Source organism: Arvicanthis niloticus, chromosome 22 (genome assembly GCF_011762505.2).
Source record: "Arvicanthis niloticus isolate mArvNil1 chromosome 22, mArvNil1.pat.X, whole genome shotgun sequence".
Classification (NCBI taxonomy): domain Eukaryota; kingdom Metazoa; phylum Chordata; class Mammalia; order Rodentia; family Muridae; genus Arvicanthis; species Arvicanthis niloticus.
In genome coordinates, this window is record NC_133429.1 from 14690953 (window position 1) to 14703425 (window position 12473).

The 12473-nt window shown below is 48.4% G+C and overlaps 1 protein-coding gene across 10 annotated transcripts in view; it reads left to right on the forward strand.

Moving 5' to 3' along the window:
- Positions 1-7380, forward strand: part of Anks1b (ankyrin repeat and sterile alpha motif domain containing 1B) — a 1013218-nt gene extending 1005838 nt beyond the window's left edge. For 4 of the 10 annotated variants that reach the window (XM_076919964.1, XM_076919958.1, XM_076919959.1 and 1 more), the window contains 2 exons: positions 1872-2039; positions 5477-7380. In XM_076919964.1, the coding sequence (XP_076776079.1) occupies positions 1872-2039; positions 5477-5584 (276 nt within the window). In that variant the 3' untranslated portion in view covers positions 5585-7380. Of the gene's footprint in view, positions 1-1871; positions 2040-2645; positions 5299-5457 lie in introns of those variants that run through there. The other 6 variants (XM_076919963.1, XM_076919957.1, XM_076919960.1 and 3 more) reach the window with 3 other exon arrangements.
- The last annotated feature ends 5093 nt before the right edge of the window (positions 7381-12473 follow it).

Here is a 12473-nt window from a genome sequence, read left to right on the forward strand (position 1 = left end):
CTTCCGTGTGGAGACACTGTGGTCTCACACACCTCTCACTCTCAGGAAATTGTCTGAGGCTCGTGGCGAAGGAATCTGCACCCCACACTCACTGCTCCTGTTAGCTTCTCACCAGACCCAGAATACAAGCGTCCGTCCGATTCATGTGGGGCACCAGCCACCTTCACAGAAGTTGGACTTCCACAGACCCTCCTCCCCCTACCTTCTGCCCCCCTCCTGTACCTCCCCTACCACTGCCACCCTGAGGCAAAGCTGCCAATGGTGTGTGCACAGTGTAAGCAGAGTGTAGGCAGAGGAAAGGGCCCAGCCCTCTTCATGCAATGATGGTCAGAGCTGCCTCCCAGTCCTCCTCCACTGTCATTTGTTGGTGCGTTGCTAATGGACTCTGACTCATCCTTGGAGGCAAACATGGCTTAGTGTTCACTGCGGGGGAAGTGCATGGCCTAGCTGTGAGACAGGGTGACAAGATCAAATGTCCATCTGATAGGGGCATAGAGATTGACTCACCCTCTGTCCCACCAGCTCTCAAGATCGTAGGCATTGCCCCACTTGGTTCCAAGACCAGGACACTTGATAGGGCTTTGACCTAACGTCTGGTTGGTCCAGACTTAGTGAGACTCTTCCCCATGGCCTTGGAAGGCCACCTCATGTAGTCCATCCTCGTTGAGTGCTGAGGACAGCAGGAGTCCCTAACACTTCTCAAAGCATGCTGGGAAGGACTGGAGGGCAATGAGAATAGGAAGACATAGTGTACTTTCAGAAGAAGCAGAGTGCTACCTGCAATTTTGGAAAAAAACAAAACAAAACAGACTGTAGGGACGGTCACAGAATGAAAATCTTGAGACAGACGGTGGCTGCTCTTAGCCCATGCAGCAGCACTGAGAACATTCTCAGGCTGAGAGTGTGGCTCAGTGTAGAGCATTTGCTAGAAATGTATGAAGCCACAGGTTCAATCCCCAGGCACGTTTTGGGTAGACCAGTAGGCACCCACTTCTATGATGACGTAGAGATGTTGTAGCCAGATCCCGCCTTTGAGCGGGCTAATGTCATGTTGTCCCTGTGGGGGAAGATAAAGGGAAGCTGCATGTGGGAGAGAAAGCAGAAGTCAAAAATAAGTATGTGAAGAACAACAGAAACAGCCCTGGGAGAACTGGTCTGTGCAAAGGATGTACATCCCCGGAGAGGTATGGTATCCTGGCCTGACAAACTCATCTCTTGGTGATTTGATGATAAAATATAGACCATGAACCCTTGGGGAGTGCAAAAAAAAACTCAAGAAATAGACAGATAATTAGCTCTGTTTGAACAATGTTTGCATGCTCGCTGCTGTAACTGTGAGACTCCACGCCAGCATGACTAATGCCTCTCCCCCGGCCTAAATTAGATTCTGATTGTGTTTCGCATATATTCACTGAATCACAGATGTTTGAGGTAAAAAAGACCCAAAGTTCTCAGGAACACCTCCCATGGAGAGTGTGGGATCATCTTTGCAGGCTTGCCTGGGATGCTCCAAACACAGGGATGACACTGCTACTAACCCCTTTCCCCATCTGAGTCTCATGAGCAGAGAAGCCACCCACAAGCGAGCTGCACCTGGAGGAGCGCCTGGGGCTGGTGGGCTGCCTGAGGACTCCACCTATAAGGAATTGATGGGGGAGGTCTGGCAGCCTGACTCCACACAAGGATACTACCTCAGTGGCTAACGTCCAGAGTGTCCTGTTCTAACAGATTCCCTGAGTCACGACAGCTGCCAATCGGGTAGCTCAAGGTCCACTCTGTTCCTTAGCCACCCACTCACTGTGACCCTTTGTGTGCCTATAGTAAATGCTTTTATTGTCTGTTTGTTTGTGTGTGTTTGTTTGCTCTTGCAGAATTTAGCCTATGAAATCATCCTTACGCTGGGACAGGCATTCGAGGTCGCTTACCAGCTAGCTCTACAAGCAAGAAAAGGGGGCCATTCCTCCACGCTTCCAGAAAGCTTTGAGAACAAGCCCTCAAAACCCATCCCAAAGCCCCGAGTTAGCATTCGAAAGTCAGTGGTAAGTACATGATAGAGACATCTCTAAGCTGGCAACCAGAGGGAAGGGGACCCGGTGTGGAGAGGGAGGCCTTTAGAATCCAGCCTGCCCTCCCTTGTCCTTTTCCCATGGTCTCCTGCTGGCATGTGACCATCATTTCTGAAGGCTCAAAAAATCCTCTCCCCAGAACCCAAAGGTAACAGAGAAAACCACATTTTCTCTGCCACCTGCAGCAACAGCCTTGCAAGAGCTAGGATCACTAGCTGCGGCTTCTGGTTTTGACCCAACTCACCAGAAGCCCTAGGAAAGTGTGGAGGCAGCCTTCCCTGAGGCCTCGCCTACCACTCAATCAGGGGGCAAGCCTCTGCCCTCCAGAGAGATGTGCAGAGGCTCAAGGTGATGATACCCTGGTACCCTCTTGGCAAAAGCTAGATACCACAGCTTTTGTGTCTTTCAGGAGGCCACGGCATCCTCATCATCGAGATGCCTGGGCCACACACAACCTGTGTGCCTTCCCTCTGGACAGCTGAAGCTCTCCGCAGCCTAGTAACTGTTAGAAGGTGATACCCCCTCCTCCCTGTCATCTGCTTCCCTCCAGGAACTTCCTCCCTTCCCTCCCTCCCACAGGCTCCGCAGACATCCTGTCCCAACAGGCTGGTATGACTTCAAAGCGGCCGCCTCTGGTAGTAGCAACACCCCAAAGCTGGAAGGCTCCCAGCCAGCTTCCCATCTGCTCTCTGTTCCAGCTACCATCCTGCATCCTAGAATCTCTGGGATTGGCACCGGGCAGGCCCCCAGAATGCGTTGCCCCCCTCACCCCGCAATCTTCCCATCTGCTGCATTCTCCTCCTCCTCCTCCCAACAGCTCTCAGCCTCCGTGTCATGAGGAAATAGACATTTTTAACCTCCAAAGAGAGGTTCCTTCCTTGGGATGATGTGGCTTCTCTGGATTACACCTTTGGGGCCCCTCTCCTGTCTCTGCTCTTGGTAACCTCCGCACCCATGGGATGGTCCCTCAGCATTTGGCCTCCTCAAGCCCCTGACCACTGTCCTCCTGCATCCCAGAAGGCCTCCGCTGATTGGTCATTATCAGCAGCTGTTGCACCTCTCAAATCTCATGCTACACTCCTACCCCTGACCCTCCTGCCTCAGCACCTCCCTACCCCATGTCCCCTGCTCTCGCTCTCTCTCTCTCCCCAGTCCTTGACACAACCCAGAACCCTAGAAATGTCTGTCCGGTTTGTTTCTAAGCAGCTCTGCCTTCCAGTTTAGCCAGTGCAGACCCTTTCTCCTCTACCCCCTGTCCCCAGCCCAGTAAATGACACAACACCTCACCATGCTGCTTGTCACCAGAGTCCCCCCAAGTCACCTTGACTGCTGGTGTACCCGTACCTCCACATCCAGCCCACGAGCAGAAACCAATCTTTGCTCTCCCTCAAACACACCTTAGTCTGCCCACTCCTCGCTACTTCCTCCATCACCCCCCTAATCCGAGGCCAGTGCATGCCCCTCCCAGTGACTCCCTTCGTCCACACAGCAAAGACCATAGCACCCTAAAAATACCCAAACCTAATCCCCTACCACACGCTGTGATGCCCAGGCCCTCCATTCCTTGAGTATATATACTGCTCAGACCCACTGGGGTCTTTATGCCACCCGTGGTTGCTCTCTTCCACCTCCCCTGATGCCAGAATTCTGCACGGGCCCCATGGTATCATTCAGTTTTAGCTGCATGAAGCTTGTCCTAAAACCAGGGTAGATGCCTGGTCACACTGTAGCCCCTCTTCATTCTGTGTAGTATTGGCTGGACTTTCTACTTACCGCTCATTTCTGCCTCTCTTCCTGCACAAAAAAAAAAAAAAAAAAAAAAAAATTTACCTGCTCCATGAAGTACACTGGCATGCTGTCACCCCAGGGCCAGGCCCATAGCAGTACTCACCACAAACCTGCGGTCAAAGGCATGAGGTGGTTGGGGGTGGACTTAACAAATGTGTCTTTGTGTATGGTCATTAGGCTTCTGAGTGGCCAGGAATGCCCAGAATGTTTATGGGGATTGTCACTTAGACTACTACATTCCTTCTCGAGTGGGCTGGACAAGTCTGTTCACAGCCCGCACCTCCTTCCAGCTTTACTGCTGTCCATGCAGACTCCTTCCAGAGGAGCTCAAAGGGTTTGTTGCCATAAGGGCTCATAGACTATTCATCTAGGTGCCCTCTCTGGGAAACGGTAGAGCACACAGTCTTTACCTGGCTCCCGATCTGGGCCCTCACCAGGCTTCAGAGTTCTCATGTCCTCAGCTCTGGGAACTGTGCGTTACTGTTAGAAACGCACAGTGCTCCTAAAAAGACCCTCCCTTGTCCTATGGAGACTCAGTGGAAATGTGGCAGAAGGCAGCCTGATGGGCCCTGCAGCCTCCAGGAGGTTAAAAACTGGTAGAGGGAGATGGAGCAGGCCTTCCAGAAACTCCTTGGCCCAATGTACAGAGCCAAGTAGACGATGGCCAGAGGATGAACAAGCCACTGGGGAAAGAGCCTCACTGAGGCCCGTCAAAGCTCAGACCTTAGCTACTGCCCAGGGAATGGTACGCTTAGCTTTATGTAAGGCGCAAGGGCATCTGAACCCAGGACAGACTCCACCAAGGCCCAGCCTGACAGGCCCTTGCTGACCTCTTTCCTTCCTCTGTTTCGGGGTACATCCCTCTCTGCCACTTTCCTCTCCCCCTGGGATCTGTACCTGCTCTCTGTCCATCCTAGTCCCTTTTTTATCCAGGCTGAGCACTCATTGTCTAGACAGCATTTATCGACTGTACAATTATTTATTATATGCCTGCTTTACATTGGGCTGCCAAGAACTTTCCCAGGTTTGGATAAAATAGCAATAAAGTTAACAAAGCCCACCTTTATGGGCATCCATTGTGGAAGAGAGAGTGGACAGGTGGTCTGTGTCAGGAAGAGATTGGAAGGGGGAAGCTAAAAAGTTGAGGTACAGCTTCTAGGACAGGAAGTGGTACTGGAACCAAGACCTGGACCACGCTGGCTAGGAGACAACCGGGAGAGGGCAGAGGCCTCGCACAGGGATGGGTGGGTACCCGGAGGGCCATCTCCAGGGCATCATGGCTGGAGCTCAGAAAGTCAGCAGGCAAGTGGGCGGGGCACCGCAGTGTCCTCGGAGGATGTAGGGTTCTTTCCGTACCCCCAATATGGATGAGGGGAATGGGAACCATCACTGCTCCCCTGCCTCTGCGCCCCGGGGGCGGGGCCGGGTCTCACTCGCGTCACCCTTGCAGGCCCCTGCAGAGTCGCTGTGCAGTGCAGGTGCGAAAGCGCGGATGCCGCCGGGGCCACCCCGCAGCGCGGCTGGGCGAGCGGGGCCCGAGGTGGGGTTCCAGCGGCGCCCACGCGGCCGCGCCGCCGCCCAGCTGCCGGATAACGGGCATCAGCCTTTCTGTTTTAAAGCAGATCGACCCTTCTGAGCAAAAGACTCTGGCCAATCTGCCGTGGATTGTGGAGCCGGGGCAAGAAGCCAAGAGGGGCATTAATACCAAGTATGAAACCACGATTTTCTGATAGCCGCCGCCCCGTCCTCGCGGTGCCTTGCTCGCCAAGCAGTCCCCGCAGCAGGCTTTCCTTCGCGCCTCCGTGTCTACCCACCCCGGGGAGGAAGACTGCTCCAGCTCGCGTGGCCTCGTCACGGGCGGAAGGGCGACGGCCATCCCTAGGGAGCCTTCTGCCAGCGAGACTTTGACGCCCCTTAGAGGCGCGAGGGGGGCTGCGCGGGGCGCCCCAACTCCGCTCCCACCGCCTCCTCCGAGGTACTGCTCAACTGCCCCGTACTTGCTTTGCTTTAGTTGGGGGGAGAATACCTTTTTAAAAAGTGAAGGGTGGGGAGAGGGAGGGTCTCCAGTACTGCCTAAAAGTCTAAACATCTTGGGTTTAAGTTTTTCACTGTCAGCCGTTTTGAAGGGAAAGTCAGAACAGTACTACACCCCCTCCCCCAAGAAGCACCTGTAAAGTCATTCTATCACTGAGTACAATTTCATGCAAAAAGACAAAGCAACCCTCACCAGAAAATTCTGCCCCCCCCACCCGATTTCTATATTTGTGGATTTTATATGTAATCAACTATGTCAGATAAAGGAAACCTTTATTGAATGATTCAAAAAAAATTTAAAAAGTGATTTAAAACAGAGGAATTTATTATGCACAGAAAAAAATGTGTCTTGTATTAAATATTTTTATTAAAAGAATGTTTCATTAATGCATTCATAAGAAAACTAAGTTTGTTGTGCGGGATGTTTCTGGTTTCGTTTCAAATGACTACGTTCCTACTGCTACTTGCCCTGAGGACCTGGCTCAGTTATGGAGAACCCCTGATGCCCTTGCCTCAAAAGCAGAACAGGCTAGTGCTTGGGTCGACCGAAGTACTGACTCAGCCATAGCCTGCACAAGTGGTTTATTTGGGGTTGTTTTGGGTTTTTTGTTTTGTTTTAGCCTTCGGGGTGTTTTAAAAAAAAAAAAAACATGATTAACAAAAAAGAAAACCGAGGGCTCCTGCTGGCGAGATTTCTGTGAAGGAAACCTTGTTTGAGAACAATGTTAATAAAATTCTACTGCAAAATTCTTTTCTAGAAAAAAGAAATAACACACAAAAAAAAGAAATTCCAAAGTAATAAAAACTTTTCTTGAAACAGACTAAAAAAAAAATGTTTGCTTACTATTTGATTAAATAAATTTACTTACGTTTCTTTAAGGTATTTTAATTTTTTTAATGTCTCTGTGGAGTATTTGTATGATACCATAATGTATATTTCTGTAGAAACAAATTATATAAACAGGATCAATATCATTATAGAAATATAACATTTTAATGTATATTGTTCTAACCAATCATATTGTGAATCATTTTGAAGTTCATTATAGCGATATTGATAAATTGTGAACTTGTCTTAATGTTTTTTTAATTAACCAATATTATTTTAAACCTGAGATTCTCACAATCATCAGTTGGTGAGTTTTGAAGAAAAACTAAATTTCATTTCAACTGACAAATGTATATGGTTTTAGTTCAGTGTTGAAGAATTTTAATACAATATTAAATTACTTGAACTGAATAGTTCCTTGTATATATTTTGCCTATTCACTGTTGATATGTATGTAGTAAACAAAGAAGAGAATAACATTGAAATATGGTACCAAAAGGAGCTTGTTCTGGAGCAAAGCAGCTAGTAGCTTTGCTGAAACACAAGCGTATGTGTAAATAAGCTTGGGCTTCCAGTTATAAAATTTTGTAATTTTTGTCATTATTTATATCCTATATTTAAAAAAAAAAAAAGCACACAAAATAAAACAGAAGTTGCACAGTGGCTGGTGCCTGGCATCCTTCTGTGAGCACCTCCCCACTCCCCCTGAGAAACAGGACCAAAGGCCCAGCCCTCTCCACAGATAGAGAGACTTGTTTTCGATTGGCAACATCAGTGAAGAAAAAAAAAAAAAAAAGTGTTCATTTCCAAGTTCACGCAGTCTAAAAAAAAAACACTGTCTTCTGAAGCTTGCATTTCAGCTGTAAGCCGCCATGCTTTTGCATTGTCTATTTTAAAGTGGCCTGTAAGGGGGAAATTGGCAAGACAGACATTTCTAAAACAGAGGGGAACACACACACACACACACCAGACTGCTTATGTAGCATTACATATATAGCTTGCTTGGGAAAGCATCCCCTGCACATCCTTGTACATCCCTGAGTCCGTTCATCTTTTTTTCTAGAACGTGCACCTGCTATAAAGTGGGTGATGGGCTAGTCAGAGCTACACTGATCCTGTGACCACCATGCTGCACGCCCCTCCCCCTCCATCACCCCTTGCCCAGTCCATGACTGCTACCCTTGAAAACCCAAAGCAGTCTTAGGGTGCTCTCTGCCTGTCATTTAGAGGCCTGGGGCTTTGAACCCAAAAGAGCTAAACCTGTAAAAAGCTGGGTTGAAATGGACCCTGGGGTACCTCAGGCGGGGGTTTTCCACTCCAGTGCTTCCACTGGGCCAGTTTGTTCACTTTGATTTTATCTTCTGTTCATCACCTGCGTGTTTGTATCCATAATGATTCCAGCATGAAGTACGTAGCACACTCCAATTAGGAGAAATTAAGACACAAGACTAGCATAGTAGTGAGAGGAAATAGTCTTCTTGCTCTGTCACCAGCTTGAAGGAGCAATAAGGACAAAGAAATAAGGACATGTGGCAGAGTTAGGCCCCTCCAGACCCAAGGTACAAGGGCCTCAGAGAGAAAAGCAGGGGTAACCCTGATCTCCCTGTCCATTCTTCACCCAAACCTAAGGTCAGGGCACAAAAGCAGCCCATGGCTAGAGCAAGGCAGGGAATGAGAGGAACACACCTGATGCAAAAAAAAAAAAAAAAAAAAAAAAAAAAAAAAAGCCAGCTCAGGCACGGGAGGTGGGATTTATAGCTGACTTTGTTTCAAGGGAAGCCTGCTATTTGATAAATGCAGTAACCAGTGGTTGAGAGTGACAAGCCCTTAAATGCTAACATTAATCAAAGGAGAACTTAAACGGGCCCCCTTTACAGAAGGACTTGAATTCAATCAATCCATTTAATTTTTTCTTATTAAATGGTGTTCTGTAATAAATCTGGATGAATGGACCCTATGAAAATTTTGCTTAGCCTGTTAATAAGTCATGGAAGTGTCTTTTCTCAAGTTGGACTGCTTGGGAATGGTGCCAGCCTATCTAATGTTTGAATAAGATGGAATAGACACTTAAGCTTAAAGGGCGCGTGGCCACATTCTCAAAAATCAGTCGACATTTGCACTTGGACTCCACGTAAATGTTACTCCCATTTCTAAAATGAACTGAAGATTTGGGGAGTAGTCTAGTTTCCGGTGAGCTAGAATGCAATGTCTGCGTTCAGAAATCTGTATGGAATAAAGCCTATTCACTGACATTACATCTTTAAGCTCTCTTTGTCTACTGGCCATTCAATGAGTTGCCTTTCCTATGAAAAGCAGTATGGTGGTTATAAGCATTGTCTTAATAGAAACAATGACCAACCAACACAGGCCAGCACCGTCTCTTCAGCCAGCTGACCCATCATACTGGCCCCCACAAGCCCACCGGGCCTCAGAAGCAGAGCCCTGTTTCCCTCAGAAGTCCCCCAACGCAAAGCAGAACCTGTGTAGCGGGGATCAGGCCTGTTGTCTAGTCAACATCCAGCATACAGGGGTGTTTCCCTGTACCCACAGGACTTGATTGAACCTTCCTGGCTTCACCTCAAGTCTCTTTTCTTACTTTCCCTTCCTCCTGCTTCTGTACATCATTCCAGACTCAACACACTGTCTTCAGTGTGTAACTCAGAGATTCATTGCTATACATTACAGTTATCCATTGTCAGAACAGTTTTGCCTTTCTTATCCTAGCCCCCAGAGACCTGTATTTATAAAAGCTGCCAGGGCCTTGAACTTTCCAGGAGTGGGTCATGATGGAGGGAAGGAGGAGAGGGAGGCACAAGGCTAAGCAATCCCATGCTGCTCACCTCCCATGGGGTCACCCAGCTGTCCCTGCAGCTGCAGCAGCTGCAGTTTCATGAGTGGCCCTACTTGATTCAGCCAGCCAGAGAAAGGTGAAGTCGGGAGATTGACATGTAGGGTCCCCAGAGTTCAGAAATTTTCTACATCATCTTATTGAGCTAGTGAAAGAACTGAGACAAGACAGGCTTCCACACAAAGCTCACAATGTGGCGATAAAAGCTGTTGAGAGCAACCCATATTCAGTACCCAATATAACTGTCCGCCAAGATCTCCGTGACTCAATCAAGCAGTCCCTACAGGGCCAGAGCATGCTACTCTCTCGCACAAGAGGCCACAAGGCAGAACGGAGGAAAAATTGAGACGGCTCCAGGAAGAGGCTTCGTCAACTGACATTCAAGAGGCTGATTTCTCCAGATGCCTCAAAAGTACAAATCCAGTTGGGTTGTTTGTTTGTTCGTTTGTTTTTGAGAGAGAGAGAGAGAGAGAGAGAGAGAGAGAGGAGAGAGAGAGAGAGAGAGAGAGAGAGAATGTTGAGTTGGGAAACAGAGGAGAAGAAAGGCATCAGCCTGTCATGTTTTATCAGCATTTCCAGGGTGTGCTATTGTCAGAGACCCTGGATGATGAGTGTGATGGCCCTTTAAGAGGCAGCTGTGCCTGAGCTCCAACCGGTGGTCAAGAGTAGAGAGGACGACCCTACAACCACAGGCTTCTTAAGTTCTGCCAGGCGGTGGTGGCACACGCTTTTAATCCCAGCACTTGGGAGGCAGAGGCAGGCAGATTTCTGAGTTCGAGGCCAGCCTGGTCTACAGAGTGAGTTCCAGGACAGCCAGGGCTACACAGAGAAACCCTGTCTCGGAAAAAAAAAAAAAAAAAAAAAAAAAGCCAAGTTCTCCTGGGAAAGCAACACATTTTGAAATGTTGGCAACTAACTCATTGTTCAAAGGTGCAGTGTGGGGTCAGTGAGATGGCTCAGTGGGAAAACCTGAGTTCCATTCCTGGACCCACCTCAAGGTGGAAGAGAACTAATGCCATAAGTTTGCCCTCTGACCTCCATATGCACATGGCCCCTGACAGTGAGGGGTTTGTTGCTGTATGGGAGCATCAGTTATAAACTGAACTTAGTGGTGAGGATACCTGACATAGGCATGACTTCTATAAGGGAGTGGCTGAATCTTCTCTCATGTAACATGAAGGTCAGAGACGGATAGTCCAGGCCATGGTTGAAGGGACTCTGGCCAGCTTGAGCATGGCAAACATGGCTCTGGCAGGCCTTGCCCTTCTCTCCTATTCTTTCTGCCTTGATTTAAAAAAAAAAAAAAATGTTAAATCACATTTCTAAAGCTAGTCACCAAGGTCTATTTCCTTATTTGGACACTTCTTCATCTTGAGGCTGACTACCAAGGTCCAGCTATCAAAGTATTGACGTCTAGCAATCAAAAGCCCCCTTCGGCTCATTTAATTAACTAATTAAAATTAAACACCTCATTCTAACATGGTGTTTCTCCTCGTCCCTTTATAAACAGTCATTTGCCTTTGAGCCACATCTGTCTCCTCTCTATCCAGAGGCAGCCCTTTGTCCTCCAGGACAAATACCCCTCCCCCTCTCTCCCTTGCTCTTTCCCTTGTTCTCCTCATCCTCTCCCTCTTGTTCCCCTTGCCCTCTCTCTCTCTCTTCCTTTTTCTCTTGTCTTTGTCCCTTACCCATGCCCTCTGTCCCTCTGGGGCAAATACATCTCCTCTGTGCTGAGAATTTGCTCTGAGAACTCCGTCTTGGGAGTCCTGAGCTGATACTTTTCCCTTCGGTGGTAGTTCCCATTCTTCTTAACCCTAAGGCTCCTCTGTATTCTCCAACTGCCAACCCAAGCATGTGGCTTCTACCCTTGTTGTATCATTGTGGTCAACAGAACACTATCCTGAGTATTCACGTTCCAGGCAGGAGAAAAGACAGTAAGGACTAAAGAGAGAGTGGTATTACTGCCTTGATGACCAAGCTTTTAGGAACTTTCCAGAACTCTACCCTCTGACTTTATAAAGCTCACTGGCCAACCTCTCTTTACTAGGAAGCAACAAAAGGGGGAGGGGGAAGAAAGAAAGAAAGAAAGAAAGAAAGAAAGAAAGAAAGAAAGAAAGAAAGAAAGAAAGAAAGAAAGAGAGGAAGAGGGAGGGAGGGAGGGAGGGAGAGAGAGAAAGAGAGAGAGAGAGAGAGAGAGAGAGAGAGAGAGGAAGAAAGAGAAAGAAAGAAAGAAAGAAAGAAAGAAAGAAAGAAAGAAAGAAAGGAAGGAAGGAAGGAAGCTAAGCAACGTAAGGGTTGTTAATGAAGAAAGGGGGTGAGGGGGACTGGATTTGGCGGCATCACCACAGGAACATGTAAAAGGCAAGCTCACACAGGTGAGAGGCTGGGACACACAAGGCAGACTGCAGGGGGCGCTGGTGAGGACCCTGGCAGAGTTGCTCCTTGAAACCCAACTAGGGTAAAGCCCTAAGTCCCAACCAGTGCTGCCTGGCTTCTGAGGCTGTGAAGGCAGAACTCGCTTAAGGAGCAGCTCACACATCACAGGCGCGTTCAGCTGTAGTGCTGAGGAGACAGGCCTGGTCAAGCATCACTGACAAGGACAGAGGAGATTGGCCTTGACTTCCACCACATACAGGAAGAACATGGGAACTTTAAAAGCTATTGCCTGGGTCCCATCTCCTGGGACTCTGGTGATGTTGGGTTGGGGGTGATTCTAGATACTTCAGTGAGAGAAATGAGAAGCAGGGCCACCCCCAGAATTGCCTTCACCCCCCGAAGCAGATCCTTAAGAATATTAAACCATTTGCTGGGTCACACAGCTAAGAACATTAGTACAGACAACACTGTTCACTGGCCAACCAAGCCAACCTGTGCGGGCACCCCCAAGTCACATGCCAGGCAAGCCCAG